The following is a 20,256-nucleotide window of genomic DNA, read 5'->3' on the forward strand; positions in this document are numbered from 1 at the left end:
AGATCGAAGCCTATCTAGAGGCGGGGTTGGGTTGTAGAGGGTTAATTTTGGTTCGATATTTATAAGTATAAAATTTCCCGGGAGTCTCGACCAAATTTCCCGGGAATCGAGAGGTCAAAAAATTGCCGATTTCCCGGGAATTCCCGCTCGTCACCCTCTAGTTGTAATTCATGATCAAAGTGCTGATAGGCCGATAATAGAAATAGGCTGAGGAAGGGTATATTTCCCCTACTACGGTAATTTGGCAAAATTTTAATGTAAATTTGTATTTTTTTTTTGTAATTGATTGTTTATTTGTGACGAGAGCCTGTTAGTTTACAACTTTTTATCAGGTTAAGGATTTTATTTTATTTACATTTTTGAACCCGGTTCAAACTTTGTATTGAAAGTTGCACCATAAATTAACCATAATTTTAAATGATATCAGAAATCAGGAATGTATCGAGAATTTATTAAATTGGGAAGCAATTTTCAAATACTTTAAAAAATTAATTCAACTTATAAATTCTGCAAAAAAAATTACACTTTCTCCAGTCCTTCCAGAAGTGCCGCCAATGCACAGCGATACAAATTGCAAACCCCACCAGAGGTTCCACTTTATAGCGGCGGTGTCTGCTCACCGTTATAACTTGGTTGACTGGGAAGAGGAGCGGGAAGTTGCGCCAACTTTTTGGAATAAATTCAATTTTTAGTATTCATTAACTCGAGAGCGGTTAAATTGTTGACAAACTGCTGCGAGAAAAGGTAACTCATCCTTGCGCAAGTTTCGCAAGAGCGCACTTTCAGGGTGTCTTACTGGGTTTTCTCATTTTTATGAGGAAGTGAACTTTTGTTGATGTTTTTATTATGAATTTAATTTGGGTGCTGCTAAAGCAACGAGAAAGCTGAAAACGAGCTCAAACTTGGTATTCATGATAGCAATTTTTCGTGAAACCAAATCAATATCGAAATGAATCCAAACATTTGATACTCCAGCTTTTGCTTGCTCAACTTCGCTTTGAAACACCAACCGCACATGGTGTTCTGTCGAGCAAGATGAAATTTTCTAAAATTCATCCTCTTTTTTTCTGCAACGAAGTCAGAACCGTCTGGGGCGAATTGAGACCACTATATATGCAGCGAAATCCGACAGCTATTATCCTTTTTAGGGGGCATGGTGACGGTGGTGTATAATTTAAAACCTCGGGTATAAACGATGAATATTAATTTAATCTTTATTCTGCCGCCGCACCGTGGGTTAGATGGTGAATGAAATGTGAAATAAAATAATACTTGCTGCGTTATTCCATTTTTTAAATCAAAGCAATTTAAAATTTAGTTCAGTGCTTCTTGTTATGAATAAAAGCCTTGATAAATAACTTAAACGGAATTGATTAATTAATAGCCATAACGGAAAACGCTAAATAAATTTATACTAGGAGCTAGTCTTACTTGTCTATTAAGCTGGGTTTTTGACATATTTAAAGGTTTTGTTTTCCATTTTCCGATATCTCGTGACGGTTGGGCCGTGCCACACCTTTTATTTTTCAGGATTTTTACTAAGACACGTTTTTTTTAAAGAAATTTGTGGCTCGAAACTGTGAAGAGATACGCAAGCAGGGTTAAATAACACGGAAATACCAAATTTTGGTATTTCTTGTTTTGGTATTTCAAAATGTGCCCTTGGTTGCCCAATAATAGATGGTAAAATACCATAAAATCATACCAAAGTCTTGTATGTGGGAGGGCACAACAATACCAAACCATGTTATTCCAAAAATAAAATAATACCACAAAATAAAACCATTTCAATACCAAGTTGAGCTACTCTGGATTTTGGGACATTGCTTGAATACCAAAACTTGGGTGACTTTGATAGGATTTCAATTTATTTTTGGAATATTTCCCAACTGGAAAGGTTTTTCTCAAGATTATTATGTTAAAAACATGTACTGGGGTAGGCCACACAAAGTTCATGCACTATTTCTGGAAAAAGTTATTTTTCTTTAATGTTCAGAAAAATAGTTACGTTAAAAATTCTCATTTTAAATTCCGGGGTGACTTTTAAGGCTTTTTAACAAAATACTTATAAATTTTAGGTAAAGTTGTTAAAAATTCGGAATTTTGCCTGAAATTCGTTAAATCTAGTATTGTTCATAAAATTATCGATTTATATTACATTTTAAACTGAATTCGAAGCACGAATCACAAGTTTTCACATTTCATATGAAATTTGTTCAACTGAAATTGCCAATAAATTTGGAGATTTTTTTGAATTATGTTTCAAAAACACATATTATTTAATATTTACAAAATTAGTTTACCTTCTCCTAGTGGAAAATTGTCCAAAGAATCCGAAAATGTATTCCATTTTCCGATTCAAAATCATGTTCATTGAGAAAATCATGACACTTTGATAAGTTTGAAATAATGCCTTTCATCAACATTTTCTTAATAATAGTCAACTAACTTTTTAAACCTTTCAAAATGTTATGAAAAGTTCTTCTTGAGGTACTTTGAGTACTTCTCTACCATGGTTAGTATGGTTTCAAACCATTCCGTACGTATTTAATTTGTACTCTTCATTTTGCGGAAAAATCTCAAATCTATCAAAGTCACCCCGGCTATCAAAGTCACCCCGTTTTACGGTATTCCCACGCTCTTAGAACATCAGATTTTGGTATTTCTGTGGTCTTCCACACATATGATTCTGGTATGATTTCATGGTATTTTACCATCCATTTCTGGTCAACCAAGGGCACATTTTGATCGCTGTAATTTGCCTATACCAAAATTTGATATTTTCATGCCTTTTTTAGTTCAGCAGATACTCTATGTGCAACAGCAAAATCTACTTACCTGATGATTTCACGTTATTCTTAGTGGTATTCTTCGCCAAATTGAATACATTTGTGATTGATGAACGGCTTATCCTTGAAGTTTTTGAAGCTTCTGAAAAATAACATGATTGAAAAGTAAATGTTATTAAATTGAAACTGGATTCCAGTCAGAAAAATTCAATTAACTTTTCGATTGACTCGTTAATCAACGTTTTTGACAAGTCATTTAGCGCAAAATTAATGACCTTGTCAAAATAAGTCAAATTTTCCCATAGTTTCAAAGGAATTTGATAAAACACTGTAATACCAAAATAATACAAAAATGTGGTTATAATGACTTAGAAAATTTTCCAAAATTTCAAGTCATTTCTTTAGGGGGTATATCCAAAATTTTAAAATCAAGTTTGAAATTTTTGGTTTTCAGCATTCGCTTTGAGACATCATTTGAGCGCAAAATTAATTCAAAAATAAATAAAATCAGATTATTCGGTCTCAGCATTGCCTTGGCGATCTCGATTACGAGATTCCTACTCGAAACTAGGTGTCCGAAGGCTTGATTGTTGAGGCAATTGCAAACCTCCTTTTACACCTAAGCCCCGGCATTCAAACTGGCGACTCCACCTAGGCAGGACCCAGATAGACGACTAATCTCTAGGTTAGACCGGGGCCAACATTTACTTCCCCTTCCGACGGAAGGCGTGTTCAGACAAACCCCGTCTCGAAAAATGCCACCGGGACCGTCTGGGATTGAACCCAGGCCGACAGGGTGAGAGGCAATCACGCTTACCCCTACACCACGGGTCCCGCAAAATTAATTATTTTGCAAAATTGGTCAAAATTTTCCCATTGCTTCAGAGGAATTTGATAAAATACTGTAATACCAATAAAATAACAAAATCTGGTGTCCAAAAATTGACAAATAAATCAATTTTGCAATATCAAAACAATACCTTAAATTGTTATGATAACAAATTTTGCACTTGCATAATCCCTAAGACAAATTAAGGTTCATGAACACCAAAATTTGGCATTGATACCAGAGAATGGTATTATTACGCATTTCCATTGTTATTTACCCATGCTCGGGTGGGCATTATTTTTGAAAAATTTAATTGGTGGTTCAAAGAATTGTAATTTTTGTCGATTTCCGTTAAAAAACTAATTTGGCACCAAATATCACAATTCTCTTCGCTTTTACCAATTTTAGCTTTCTAGGACGCAAATTGAAGGATGTTAGTTGAACTTTCAAGCTAAAAAAAACTTAAGCGTAACATTTGAAAAAGTCGTATGAAATCTTAGAATGACGGTGATCCAAAAACCCATACCTAAATATATTTATATGGAATGCCTTGGTTAATTTTTCGTTACTTACGTAAGTACTCGAAAATGGGAGGAGTTTATTAACAGGATTCCAAGATATCTGAGATAAGCGATGACTATTTGCTTTTATGGGTAACAAAAGTCACATTATTCAATTACGTGAAGTTAGTACCCAAAAAGTATAAATTTTATAATCATTGCAGAACATTTAAAGTTTCAAGTTTTTATAAGGGTAATTCTCTACCAACTCAAACAAAATCGGGAAATGTTGCCCCGACCCCTCTTCGATTTCCGTGAAACTTTGACCAAAGGTGTAACTTTTGTCCCTGATCACGAATCCGAGGTCCATTTTTTGATATCTCGTGACGGAGGGACGGTACGACCCCTTCCATTTTTTCATGCAAAAAATAGGTTTTTTCAATAATTTGCAGCCTGAATCGGTGATGAAATAGAAATTTGGTGTCAAAGGGACTTTTATGAAAAACTACGCCCGATTTAATGGCGTACTCAAAATTCCGAAAAAACGTATTTTTCAACGAAAAAAAAAAACACTATTTTTTTTTTAAATCTGCCATTTTCTGTAACTCAACTGTTAAACATTTTGGAACATGACATTTTAAGGGAAATTTAATGTACTTTTTGAATCTACATTGACCCAGATAGGTAATTTTTTCCTTTAGATTTTTTTTTTCATTTTAAAATTTCGTGTTTTTTCTACTTTTGCAGGGTTATTTTTTAGAGTGTAACAATGTTCTACAAAGTTTTAGAGCAGACAATTACTAAAATTTTGATATGTTAAAATAAAGGGTTTGCTTATAAACGTCACGACTTATCGCGATTTTTAGTGTTTTTTTCGATGAAAAATACGTTTTTTCGGAATTCTGAATAAGCCATCAAATCGGGCGTCTAATTCTACATTAAAGTCCCTTTGACACCAAATTTCTATCTCATCACCGTTTCAGGCTGCAAATTGTTGAAAATCACCTCTTTTTTCGCATGTTCAAAAATGGAATGGGTCGTACCGTCCCTCCGTCAGGAGTTATCAAAAACGGACCTCGGATTCGTAATCAGGGACAAAAGTTACACCTTTGGACAAAGTTTCACGCAAATCGAAAAGGGGTCGGGGCAACTGCTGTGTGAGTTGACGGAGAATTACTCATAATTGTTGATGAATTCCTCCCATTTACGATAAAAAATATAGTATGGGCTTTTTGGATCAGACACCGCCAAAACGGCATTTTAAAGTTACATAGGACGTTTTTAAATGTTAGGTTAGATTTTTAAATCCTCATTTTATTTTTGTTGCTTGAAAGTTCAACTAATGTTCTTTAATTTGCGTACAAGAAAGCTAAAATCGGTTTGAACGATGTGAGCAGTGATTTTTTTTATGAAAATTGTTTTTATTTCTTTTGCAAAAAATGACGAACATTCTCATATTTTGGACCTCATGTAGTAGATCAGCCTAATAGCCAAACAAAAAAAAAATCGGATCTAATTACTTCGGCCAGGGAACTCACAGCCAAATATCGAGTTCGACCCGAGCACCTTTTGTTTTTCGCGGCAAATTGTGGGGACCATCCATAAACCACGTGGACCCTTTTTTGGAAATCTCCTTTCCGAAAAAAAAAAAACATCGCAGAATTTCCAATATTGATTTCTGCTTTCAAAAATTTAAAATTATTTTATTGCTAATAACATGTTTTTTCTTCAAAAAATTTATATCATGCCTTTATTTTGAAAGAATCACTTTATTTGAACCTTTTGAAAAGTAAGTCTCGTTTTCAAATTTCGAAAAAAATATCGGATGATCTGAAACTTTAACAAATGTTTTTTTTTTTTTTTCATTTTAAATCGTGTAATTTTCGGTTAATTATCTCAGAGGTTCAGGAGACGATTGAATTTTTTTTGTCTATTAGAAGCACTTTATTAGACATTTTCGGAAACTTTTTGAAATAATATCTTTATAGGAGGTAAAGTTTGACCAGACCGATGAAAATATTTTTTAAAGTATAGTCCTCTTAACCGTGTGCTATCGAGAGGAGAGTAAAATTACAATCCATCGAATGAACATTTCAATCGACAAAATGATGTTTAATCCAAAAAATGTACAGTTATTCTACATTCATTTGTTCACAAAATATGAAAAAAATAAATCTGAAAAAAATAGTGCATAAAAAAAACTTTGAGCTTTATGGTTTATTTTAATGGATATAAAATTATTTTTTTTTCTCAGAAATACCTACAATGTCTGCAACTCTGTTGGAAACTCTTAAACGACCAGAAATTTTTTTTCAGGGGACAGAACTTTGAAAATTATCACCTATGCACACACAGCTGCCAAATACGTGTGGCGAATTGTATGAATAGTCTTTTTAAGACTACAGTTTTCAACCAAAAAATGCTTTAGCAAAACTCTTATCGTAAAAAATAATTAAGTAGGAGAAAGCATATAAATGAAAACTTGTTACAATATTAGAAAATCATGAACAGATTTGATGAAATAATAATGTGTATGATTAAAAACAAGACATACTGAAGATAAATCTATTTCAGATTTTGTCCAACAACCTATTATATCCCACTGTTCGTCACCATTTTCGCAACACAGTCGATTCTCAACCAGACCTTGTCTGTCCACTCGTCGTCGTCGCCGAAGCTCTCTTTCACTGCTCATTGGCCATCAGAAATGCTTGACAGGCTGCGGCGGCCACGGTCTCACTTGGCGAAAAGCTCCTTCCACCCTTCCACCCGTTTTCCTTCTGGTGAGGAGTTTCATTTGGGACCTTCTCTCATGCATACAAAACGATTTCGAATTCATACCCACACACACTCACACTCATTTGGTCCTAGCTGGAATAATGTGATGAGAGCAGGGACTGTTTGGTGGTTCCCGGAAGTGCGGATTATGGTGAAAAGAAGGTCGTTTTCATTTGGAGGTGTGGAATAATTAAGAAACCGAGGGCGAGAAAAAGCAGTCCGTCTGTCACTTAATTTTAACCCATTCCCCCCGCATGATTTTCCACGGAAAAAGGGTTTTCCCTGAAAGAGGGGGATTTGAGGTGGACCAAGATAGCAAACATTTGCCATTTGCTCAAATTGGTGAGGGTGCGGGGAGGTACTAACTAGGAAGTGCGCTTTTATTATGGTGCACACATTATGGAAATTTTAGGGAATTTCACGCGCAAACAGTAGATATTAAACATAATGAGAATGGTTTAGGGCGAGAGGGGGGTTGGTTGCGAAAGCTCACACGTGGTCACGAGTGCCGTGGAATAATGATGAGCGTAGTTTGCGAAATTAGTGGAAACCCCGGCAGAAGAATGGAGCGATGTGATTAAAATGCGAATTGTGGGGGATTTTTCTCGTGTTTTAAAAATAATCCTCTTTTATTATGCACTTTATGAGTCCACATGTGGAAATCTATTGGCACAATGAAAGCTCATTTTATTCAAATAGTTGCAAGCGTGGATTGTGGTAAAACCGTTGATTATATATTAACTATTATATATGTAAAGGTTTTTAGAGTTGATTCTATTGAAAGGATTGAAAAATAATCACATCAAACTATTTTACAGGAATTACTACAGCAATATAAAAAAAAACGAATAATATCCATTCAGCCTTGACCACTAATAAAATAGAATTAGAAAGTTTCTTGAAAATGTTACTGTAGTTATAAATTTTCTCAGCTCTGGAAAAAAATATGTAACAAAGCACAAAAAAGTCAAATGATTCCTCAGCTCCATTTTTTTGTAATATCACCCTTTACTGCCATTTTTTTTACTTCGATCTAAAAATTCACCAAAAATCCATTTTCGATCTTTAAAAATCATTGGATAGAAGAACCTTTATATTTTAAGAAAATTGACTGTTCGGAAGATAGACTTGATTTATGTGACATAGCCAATGTTTTTAAAAATGTCAGTTTTTCTTGGGTCTGCTTTGGCTGTGTTTCTTACTAACATTTCCTCTATATCTAATCTAATCTAATCTAATCGAACACAAGCGCAGCCAGTCCGAAGAAAGCATCCTGGAAGAACTTGTGGTAAGATTACGCCTCAAGTCCTTTCTTGTCAATATTAATGATTACAGTACATCCGAGTTACCCCGAAAATGTATAGCAAAGATTAAAGCGGCCAGGCCTACTGCGTTGCATTAACCGCAGAGACAGATTCTGTGAACGGATCACATTTCACAGAATCATCAGGGGAGGAAGGATGCGTGGACATACCGTACCAAACGCTCCGAATCAGTTGTGGTGTGGTGTGTTAGTGTAAATTTGGCAGATAATAATATTTAGAGACGGGGGGGGGGGGGGGAGGAAATGAGGATAGGAGAAAGGGAAGGTGGGAAAGGGATAATATAGATATATCATTTGATCAATAGAATATTATATAAAATAAGGGAAAAAAATCAAATAATGATAGATAAAATGGATAGATCTCACCAAATCAAGATTCAGATTCAACGATCCATAATAAACCTCCTTCACAAGCAAAATTCCGATCCATCGGCTTGGTAGATTTCGTAGGGATTGGAACCCAACATTCCAATTTCCTTGGAACAGCTTCCCGACGTCTTCAACGATATCCATACGAAAAGAAAGTAGAAATCCCTTCTGGACCAACACTCGGAAGACTTCACTCTTTCTGCAGAAATGTCCAGTTCTTCGCTTTGGCAGCTTACACCTCACAAAGTTTTCCGCGGATGATGGCATTACAACCAACTGTCAGAAAAGGCAAAATACGGATCTAATATCTGGTTTAGACACTTTAATTTTCTAAAATTTTACTAGAAAGTTAATTTTTTGAAATAAAATAAATATAATAAATAGTTAATAAATATAATAAATATAATAAATATAATAAATATAATAAATAAAATAAATAAAATAAATATAATAAATATAATAAATATAATAAATATGATAAATATATCAAATAAAGTAAACAAAGTGAATAATATATACTAAGATAAATTGGTATGAAATATTAGAACAATAATATAAGATAAAATCATTAAATGATATAAAAGATCTTAACAAGTTGTTTCGAAGCTTTAATTATCAAAATAGTATTATAAATAATGGAAGCAATTAATGCTTATTAAATCAGCAATTTAATTTATTAAAATAACAAATAAATATTAAGCAAATTAAAAAGCAAAAGTTTAAGTTAAAAACAAATTAGAAAAACATGTTGGGGCTTGAAAAGAAAAACTTCAAAACAAACAAAACCTTGTTTTATTTGACAGTTATAAATTGTTCCGATTTTGGCAGCAATAATTATTAAATCCTGAAAAAATTAATAAAAACTACCACAGCAAAACACAAAATATTGACCATTTGAGATGCTTTTTAAACATTTTATTATATAATCTGTATTTATACAATTAAGCAAATTTAATTGGTGCCAAAATCGTGACAACTCAAGAAATCAAACTGATATATTTCATGAATGTCATCTCCTCTATGACAATTTAGCAAATCAAATATTGATGCCAAAATCGAAACGATTCAAGAAATAATAAGCAAATACAATTAAAGTATATAATCTACCCTGTGAGCCTGATAAAAAAAAATGTTACAGAATTATACCCGCTATATTTTTTATTTTCTAGTAAATGTAACCACCAGATGGATCCAGAGCTGAAATGTTTGAATTTTAACAATTGAAAAATGTATTTTGATGGCAAATTGTGACCCTAAAAAAGAACTTGACCAATTTGTTAGAAATCTTCCAAATCAAAAAGACTGGACCTGAAATTAAATGCATCAATTTACACCTGTGACTAAACATTTTTTTAATCTGGTCAATATAGCCACCAGGAGGATCCATAAGCTGTAAATTTCAAGTCGAATATAAAAATAAAAGTAACAGTTTATTCAATTAAACTTAAAAAAACGTAAACATTTGAATATGTACTTATAACGAACTAGGTTTACTACAAAAATGAATGTTATTGGTGGAATTCGTTTACATAATTTAATTTAATTAAAATGGCTAAAGTTAGTTAAGTTTTTAATACTTATTTATATTTTTATTGTTTATTAAAGTACAACATAGAACGAGCTCACCCGAATGATCCCAGTAGGTTGCTAGTAGGCATCGACTTCTACTGTGACAGCTTGAATGCGACTCAGCAAGCTCTCCGACAATCTCATCCCACCAGAATTTGCTGCGGTTCGCAGCTCGCCTCTCTCTCTCTCTCTTTCACTCTTCCAGGCTTTGCGAGGACGACGGTGACGGCAACCGTTATTCATCCTCTCACAACAACGAATCACAAGGAATATCGTTTCCATAAAAGCTCACACACTTGTTCAATTTAAATTTCGCTCCCCACAGAAAACCACGCTTAAGCCGTTTTTCGGCCTTGTCTTGCTTCACACTGACTTTTTCCTGCTCGTGTATTCCTGTCACACGCTATCACTCTAATTTTTCTCTCTTCACCGTACGTTATTTGTTCGACATTTCATTTTAATTTGCAGCCGCTTATCCGCCATCTTTTTTTGATTTTTCGCAAAATTACTGCTTCCATCCAAATTTTCCTGATTTGCAATGCAAAATTCCACTGAAAAAGCCACTTTACCCCTACCGACCACTGCCATCAGACCTTTAGATCCCGACAGATCGCCCGAACCAGCAGAAACGACCATCTTGTCGCAAAACAGGGCTCGGAGATGCTCCCGGAAAAGATGCCAAAACCTCCGTTTTAACTCTAAAAACCACCGACTCACACGTTTAGGACACCACTCTCACAAATTAACCCTTTCTTTGTATTAACACTCGGTTTGAAACTAAAAATAACCGTGAAATTCCAACGAAATCCTAAAATTGAAGAAATACGCAAAAACTTGACGTAGCAAAAACTTATCGCGTCCGCGCGCACCGATTGCTACGATCGAAATCGTTTCTTACTAACATTTCCTCTATATTATGTGAAATTAAGTATGCAGTAACGTTGTTAGTGTGGTCCCCCCACCCCTCTTCTTTTTTTGGCGCCCTTTTTGTCGTGGGATTAAAAATAGACATCGATAGACACGGAGATATTTTCAGTAAATGTAGTTGAAAGTGTGTACTTTCAGGTGCATTGTTCGGTTTTTCGCCAAAAAGCGCCATTTTGAAAACATAGCAACTTGAGAATAGGCTCAAAATCACTTAAAAATGGTTACAACTCCACGGGTCCCCCACAGACCGTTATTATGAAGAAAAAATTTCCACCCAAACCAATGATTGGACATGGTTCCTGGGACCATTCTGCACCTCTGGGCCGAGTTTCAAAATATTTGCCGGCAGAAATTTCGAATACGGTCAGTTTTAGTGTTTTGAGTAGTAATTGAGGGGAAATCGCATGTAAATGCGTAGGAAAAGATCAAAATTTCATTGTTTTAACTCTGAAACATTACTGGTCATGGTTTTAAATTGTACTAACATGTAGCAGAATGATTTAAAAACGACTTACAGCACTGACTTAGCCGAATTAAGCCTAAGTCAAGTGACTTAAGTTATTATTTACATGTTTATACCTTAATATTTAAAAAAAATCCTACATCAAGGAATTTTCAGTCAAAGAAAACTAGATTGCCCAAAAATAACTTAAAATGGGTCGACTTTGAGTCAAGGGGTGACATTGTACCACCAAATACATAAAGATTGCTTTATAAGCTTGAATATTATGATAATTTATTTATTTGTAGACGGATTAATTTGGTCTATTTATGCTCCCACAGAGCAATTTGATGATATTGCTACGCAAATCTGCTTAATCTGTTTAAATAAAGCCTTTTGATTAAAAATTAAATAAATTAAAATAAATTTACAATCTCCTGGAATCCTCCAAATTTGAAAATGATGCTCACATTTTACAGTCTTGAATAAATTCCTACTGAAATCAAATAAAATAATAATTATTAGAGCAACAAATTTTTGTACGTGGCAAGTTTTTGACATTGCAATTAGAACAACATTGTTCTTTTTTGTTTTTAACCGTTTACAAATTTCAACCTTACGAATGAAATCTGGAGAGTACTTCAGCTATCATTTAGCTCATATATTTTTGTTGTCCTGTGTAATGATAATAATTAGCAAAAGTTTAATGACACAACTTCCCATAAGATTAATATTTAAAAACCAATAAATTATTTTCCAACATTGCAGTTATCGTCATAAATTAAAAAATTACATTTTATAATTGATTAAAGTAACTCGTAGTTAGAATTCAATAGAACATATTATTGATCTTCAAGATCGCTCACTAATAATGTATAATCAAAACAAAACCTACTTCTGCCCAATGTGAAAACACAATCAATCTTATAACAAGCTTGGCATATCTTATGAAAACATGGAAATAGTACAGTTAAATATCAAATCAAATCAAATTGTTCGCTCTACAAACAATACCAGCCCAACAAGGGTGAGAGGAAACCACGTTTAACACTCCACCAAAGAACCCGGTATAGTCAAATATGTACAGGCGATGTAAGTTTTCAATGTGACTTGTGTCCTAAACTCTTGTTGAGGTGAAGCGGTAAGGCTTATCTATTGTTTTTTAGTTTTTCGTTCTTATTGAACTTTTTATGGCAGAGGACAACAAAATCTAAGAACAATATTTGCTACGATTATACTTTGCAATTCAAGCTTATCGAGCTTGTTGGTAAGCTATCTGGCTATTATAAAATCGTAAAATTTGGTACAATGTCACCCCTTGGCTCAAAGTCACCCCATTTTAAGTTATTTTTGGGCAATCTAGTTTTCTTTGACTGAAAATTCCTTGATGTAGGATTTTTTTTAAATATTAAGGTATAAACTTGTAAATAATAACTTAAGTCACTTGACTTAGGCTTAATCCGGCTAAGTCAGTGCTGTAAATCGTTTTTAAATCATTCTGCTACATGTTAGTACAATTTAAAACCATGACCAGTAATATTTCGGAGTTAAAACATTGAAACTTTGATCTTTTCCTACGCATTTTACATGCGATTTCCCCTTAATTTCTACTCAAAACACTAAAACTGACCGTATTCGAAATTTCTGCCGGCAAATATTTTGAAACTCGGCCCAGAGATGCAGAATGGTCCCAGGAACCATGTCCAATCATTGGTTTGGGTGGAAATTTTTTCTTCATAAAAACGGTCTGTGGGGGACCCGTGAACTCCTCAATAAAGGCTCAAAACATTTTGCTGTCTTAGGCAAAGATGTGTAATTTTATGACATGAACAAATCTTCAGAACATAGTAGGCCGCTAAAATGCTAACATTTTGAGTAATCACCAAAACAGCGCGTTTTTGGACCATTTTTGCGAAAATGGCGTATATCTCGAGTAGATTAAGAGCTACAAATTTGGCGCCTTCGACAAACTTCCATGAAATTTTCTCCTCACAACTTTGCCGAAGACATCAAAGCTCTACAACGTCATCCAACAAAGTTAGCTTTTGGTTGACACCCTGGAAGGTCATCACCCTGTATGTCAATAAATTCAAAAGATAGCGCTTATCAAGTACAACAACTCTTCCGAAGACACCATTTGGCTAGGACGTCAAATAAAGAAGTTATGAATTAATTCCACTTAATTTTGCCATTCCGAACACTGTGCATTGCTTGAATACCAAAGCTTGGTATTGCCATGGTTTTAATTTTAGGTATTCCCGCGCCCTCGGAAAATCAGATTTTGGTATTCCTGTGGTCTTCCACATACATGATTTTGGTATGATTTCATGGTATTTTACCATCTATTACTGGGCAACCAAGAGTACATTTTGGTCACTGGTATTTGCACAAGTAATACCAAAATTTGGTATTTTCATACCATTTTTAACGCATCAGTTGCAGTTAGTGAAAAAACGGAAATGATCCATATGCAACAGCCAAATCTACTCACCTGATGATTCCATGTTGTTCTTAGTGATATTCTTCACCACACCGAATGCATTTGTCATTGATGAACGGCCTGTGCCTGTTCTTGAAGCTTCTGAAAAATAAAAAGGTTGAAAAATAAGTATTATTAAAATGAAACTGGATTGAAATTCACCAAAATGCAATAATCTGTTGATTGACTCTTTTTTCAAAGTATTTGGTTATACCGACTTAGAGAAATTACAACGTTTTTGAAAAAAATATTAGTGGGTTTATCAAAAAAAATAAAAATCAGCTTAAACATTTTTGGGTTTCAAGCCAATTTAGCGCAAAATTAATTATCGCGTCAAAATTTTTAAAAAAATTCTTATTGATGAAACCTTTCAATACCAAAATAATACCAAAATGTGGCATCCTGACTTAGAAAATTTTCCACAATTTCAAGTAATTTCATTAGGGGGTATATCAAAAATTTTTAAAATCAAGTTTGAAATTTCCGGTTTTCAATTAAAGCATTTGCATTGAGACATCATTTTAGCGCAAAATTAATTATTTTGTCAAAATTGGTCAAAATTTTCCCATAGTTTCAGAGGAATTTGATAAAATACTGTAATACCAAAAGAATACCAAAATGTGGTGTTCGACCATTGACAAATTCTGCAATTTTTCAATACCAAAACAATACCTTAAATTGGTATGATACCACATTTTGCTCTTGCATAATCCTTAAGACAAATTTTAAAGGGTCCAGGAATACCAAAATTTGGTATTGATACCAGAGAAAGGTATTATTACGCATTTCCCTTGTTATTTACCCATGCTCGGGAAAATGCATTATATACCCAAGCATTAGGCTACCAACTGTACGGATTTTTTCCTTACCGCGGATTTTTAACAGGCCGGAATTTTCGTACGGAATTTTTCGCAAAATACGGATTTGTACGGAATTTTTATTACTGTAAAAAAATTAATTGTTTTTTTTTTTAATTTGGCCAAAGCTTTTGCATTGTTATTTCACTGTCATATCGATTTTAAAGAGATAACTTGGATAGTTTTCCAGAACTTCCTTATTTCAGAGTGGATTATCAATTATTGTTCTTTCCAAATTCTTTACAAAACGTGTTTATTCAATAAAAGATCCAAAGGTTTATAAAGCAAATGTAAATTTTTTTAACGGTCCTGTAAGCTATTGTGTTGCACATGTTTATTGGACCTTTCAAAAAAAAAAATCTAGAAATGTTTTCGCGAAAACAATGAGACTGATATTATTCGTAAAAAGCAACTTGACATTCCGTGAACTTCTAAAGGTTTAACCAAAATGAAGATTTGATTCAGCAAATCACGGTTTATTTTGTGAATATGTTTGAACGTGAAAGTCATAAGCACTTTGATAGCAAAGTGGAATTTGTAAGCTGCAAAAACGATACAGTTTTATATTTTTAATTCCCAAAATTTTAAATTTATCTTAATAATTCCTTGACAGTTTTTCTTATATCATGGTGTCCTATCGGCAAAATGTACGGATTTTTGCTCAGCAGGAGTTGGTAGCCTTACCTATGCAGTTGTTTTGCAATCATTTGTTTCCAAAATATCTAAGCATTGACGGAACATTTTATAAAAATTCAAAATATGTTTAAACAAGCCCAAACATGCTAAATATGATTATCAATGCAGAAAAATGCGTTGTTAATTGTTTTTTTAGTTGATTAGACTTTAAATTTCATTAAAATTTTGATTTTTTTTTAGAAAATATTTTTTTGCCCCTGACTTCTGGGGACAATTTTCAAGGGGGTTGGGGAGCGACATAAATATCTGCAACGGCCTAGATGCAAATTAATAGCATAGCATAGCATAGCATTACGGGTCTGCACCACGCTGTAGGGGGTGCCACAATGGTCAATTCAATATTCTTAGACAATTTGATTGCTGCCCGGTACAATCAAAAATATCTGAGAACGTAAATTTCCACACTGTGCTCCAAGGCTACGCCCATACAGTCCCGTGGGGATTTGGGAGGGGATGTTTTTGTTGTTCACTAGTGGCAAAAGTGCAGGGAACCCATGCGACTTTTAAGGGTGCACAGCAACGAAGGAAGTTGTTGTCTTCTTATACCAAAATTGTCAAACTTACGAACCCAATCCTGCAACTACGGGACTGTAAAATAAATGAAACATTGCTGTAAATTACTTGGTGGACAGTACTTTAGGGGATGAATAAAAAAATATTTCGATAGTACCCGTAGTTTTGAAGATACTAAAATGTCTGTATCAAAAATCTGGGTGCAAAAGCTCTGGTTGATGTGCACCGTTAAAAGTGAACGGAATATTTTCGGGAGGTTTGGAATGGGGGTTAGGGGAATTTCATCGGGCCGATGAAAATGGTTCAATGCGTAATGTATTAAATGATTTGGAGGTGTGTAAGTGTAAATGTGAGTCTGTAGTGTATTATCTAATAAGCATTTAGTTTTGTAATTATAATAAATGTAATAAATAAAGTAAGTAGTATAAATATAATAAATATAGTAAATAGAATAAATATGATAAATATAATCAAGATGATTCCAGGAAGCTGTAGAAAAATAGCAGTAATTTAAAATATATATGCTCTAGATGGTTCCCATGCTGTTTTAGAAAGTTTCGTTAATTTAAGCAATTTGATCATATATGGTATGAGGAGATGGTATGTTACAGGAAAGGAATAGTAAAAGGAATAATATGAAAATTAAAATAAATCATATAGTGAGTAGATACATTTACATATAGACAGTTAATTTAAAATAATTCCAGGAAGCTGTAAAAAAAAACAACAATAATTTAAAAAGTAATACTCGATACTGAACCACAAATAAAACAGAGACACCGAGTGTCCAGTGTATTATATAATATGCATATAGTTTTGTTATGATAATATATACAATCCAGATGATTCCAAGAAACTGTAAAAAAACCATTTAAAATACAAATGCTCCTGATGGTTCCCTTGCTGTTTTAGTAAGTGTCGTTAGTTTATGTAATTTGATAAGATTTGGTATGAGGAAATGGTGAGATAAAGGAAAAGCAATAGGAAAAGAAATAATTTGAACATTCAAATAAATGTATATTTTTTTGAATGTTCAAATTATTTCGGCAGTAAATTTGAAATTAATTCCAGGAAGCAGTAAAAAAATAAAATAAATAACACTAATTTAAAAACAAATGCTCCAGATCGATCTATTGCTGTTTTGCCTTCCTCACCTTACTGAGGAAAGGCTATAAAATCACTCGAAAAATGAACTTCTTAATTCGACCTCGTAGACATACCTTCACGTATACCTATCGACTCAGAATCAAATTCTTAGCAAATGTCTGTGCGTGTGTATGTCTGTAAGTCCGTGCACCGAAAAATATGCACTCGATTATCTCCGGACTGGCTGAACCGATTTGGGCCGTTCTGGTCTCATTCGATCCGTCTTACGGTCCCACAAGACCTATATTAACTATTATGAAGTTTTGTTAAGTATTTCAAAAGTTATGCTAAAAAAACGATTCTGGCTAAAGTTTGAAAGATTGTAAAAAGGGTGGTTTTTGTACGAAAACCCGTCTGATCATACATTTTTAGAAAGGTATTTGAAAGACCTTTCTAATGAGCCCAAAACATTGAAGATCTGATAACCCTATCAAAAGTTATGAGCACTTAAGTGTCATTTGTGCACATTTTAGAGGCCGGATCTCAAATATTTCGATGAAAATGTTGGCCGGGTCTATAATGCGACCCGTCGTTAGTTGGATAATTGAAAGACCTTTCTAATGAGCCCAAAACATTGAAGATCTGATAACCCTATCAAAAGTTATGAGCACTTAAGTGTCATTTGTACACATTTTAGAGGCCGGATCTCAAATATTTCGATAAAAATGTTGGCCGGGTCCGTAGTGCGACCCGTCGTTAGTTGGATAATTGAAAAATCTTTCTAATGAGCCCAAAACATTGAAGATTTGATAACCCTATCAAAAGTTATGAGCACTTAAGTGTTATTTGTACACATTTTAGAGGCCGGATCTTAAATATTTCGATGAAAATGAAGTCCAGGTCCATTATGCGACCCGTCGTTTGTTGGATAGTTGAAAGACCTTTCTAATGAACCAAAGACATTGATAATCTGATAACCCTATCAAAAGTTATGAGCACTTCAGTGTCATTTTAACACATTTTAGAGGCCGGATCTCAAATATTTCGATGAAAATGTTGGCCGGGTCCATAATGCGACCCGTCGTTAGTTGGATAATTGAAAGACCTTTCTAATGAGTCAAAAATATTGAAGATCTGATAACCCTATCAAATGTTATGAGAACTTAAGTGTTAGTTGTCGCCTTTTGGGGGCCATATTTGAGATATTTTGATGGAAATAATGTCCGGATCCATCGTTTGAAAACATTTGTTGGATAATTGAAAACCCTTTCAAATGATGCTATAAGATTGAAGATCTGATAACCCTATCAAAAGTAATGAGCCGATAAGTCATATAGTAAAACAATTTTCCCAATTTCACCCATGGTTTCTTTTATTATAATAAAGTATATATAAATATTTTTTTTCTCATCTGTTCTACATCTTATTTTTCAAACATTATTTCCACTACCTATAATTATATCATCGAAAACATGTTGATTCTACAAAATCTGCGTACTCCTCACGCCAGATTCCGGTGACGTCCGAATCTCATATAATTTTCCAACCGTCGGCGTCATCAACGACGGAACCGAGTAAATATCACAAATTGATACACCCACATCAACATTCACCGTCAGCAGCCCATGGTCACAGTACATCGCTAGCTTGAACGGCTCCCTCGGCAACGGAACCATCCACAGCGGAACAACCTCGTCGATCACCTTGCCCGGCGGTCGTCTCCATAAACACATATCCGACCACGCTGGCCACCGACAGCAGGTAGCACCCGTACCGGACGGTCCCATCGCCGGCAAACTCCGGAACCGTGTTTTTCAGCTTAAACTTGAGATCCTGCAAAAAAAAAAACGTAAACAAAAACTTTATCTCTAAGAAAAATTTGCTTCCCAAAGAACGCATATCACCAACTTAGCGTTACATACAGTGGCGGCGTTGCGGGAGTGGCCATTGCGGGGAACAGAAATTGCGAAGGTTTTAGGGCGCGGAGATGCGGATTGTTCCAATTTTATTTTTTCCAAAAACGCGACGCAACAAGAAATGTTGCAGGAAAACACCCGTTTGACGTTTATGTGGATGAGCGGAGAAGGTTTTTGACATTTTCTTTTGTGCCTTGGGTTTGGCGAGTGGCTCCTAGGATTTTGTTGATTTGAAACTCCCGGGAAAAATGAACAGATATATTTTTTTACTGCCTTAAGGCTTACATAACTTTAAAGTAATACAACTATTGAAAGTGAACAATTTTCATGAAATAGCCCCGTAGGTGTTGTTCAAATATTACGTCCAATGATTTTTGGGATTCTAGACCCCATCTTCCATATAGATACCCACTGAGAATTTTGGCTCGAGATCGAGCCTGAATCGAGTCGAGGCTCGATCCAAAATTCTCAGTGGGTATGTTGTAAGAAGTAAAATTCAGATAAAATTTGTAGGTTGGACATTCTTACTACAGAAACAAATATGTACAAATTGTGAGGAAGGCACCAACCACCATCGGTGGATTAAGTAACGTTTTTTTTAAAGTATCGTTAGTTCATGCAATTTAAATGTATATTTTATGGGAAAATGGTATGATAAAGGATTAGAAAAAGGACAAGGAATGTTATATCAATATAAATAAATCATATAGTGAATAGATACATGTTAGCAGTTAATTTATGGACGATTCCAGGAAGCTGTGAAAAATATTAATAATTCAGAAACTAATGATTCAGATGCACATGCATGATTGTAACACGAATAGTGACGCTGCAATTTCAAGGATCAACCGAAACTTTCAGCGGAAGCAGGTCGCGTTGCCGAAAACGTCATTGGCCGACTAAACGCACACAGACACCGACTGGACCTCTTTTCCTTTTTATCCCCTTGCCATCCACCGAAACTTTCAGCGGAAGCATCTCGCGTTGCCGAAAACGTCATCGGCCGACGAAACGCACACAAACACTGACTGGACCTGTGGCTCTTCTTTTTCCTTTTTTTCCCTTTGCCAACCACCGAAACTTTCAGCGGGAGCAGCTCGCGTTGCCGAAAACGTCATCGGCCTAGATGCAAATTAATATACTAAAAATTAAAAATTAAAAACAAGAGAAGATTTTTTTTCC

General features: G+C 34.5%; 2 protein-coding genes across 5 annotated transcripts in view; one reads left to right on the forward strand and one right to left on the reverse strand.

Moving 5' to 3' along the window:
- Nucleotides 1-20,256, forward strand: part of LOC120428561 (protein sidekick-1-like) — a 348,405-nt gene that overhangs the window by 286,125 nt on the left and 42,024 nt on the right. The window lies entirely within an intron of this gene.
- Nucleotides 18,107-19,260, reverse strand: LOC120428560 (uncharacterized). Its single transcript, XM_039593588.2, has 2 exons — nucleotides 19,081-19,260; nucleotides 18,107-18,991 (listed from the first exon to the last, which is right to left on the reverse strand). Exon 2 carries the CDS (start codon nucleotides 18,943-18,945, stop codon nucleotides 18,640-18,642), a length of 306 nt encoding a protein of 101 aa, XP_039449522.1. The 5' UTR covers nucleotides 18,946-18,991; nucleotides 19,081-19,260; the 3' UTR covers nucleotides 18,107-18,639.

Source organism: Culex pipiens, chromosome 3 (genome assembly GCF_016801865.2).
Source record: "Culex pipiens pallens isolate TS chromosome 3, TS_CPP_V2, whole genome shotgun sequence".
Lineage (NCBI taxonomy): Eukaryota > Metazoa > Arthropoda > Insecta > Diptera > Culicidae > Culex > Culex pipiens.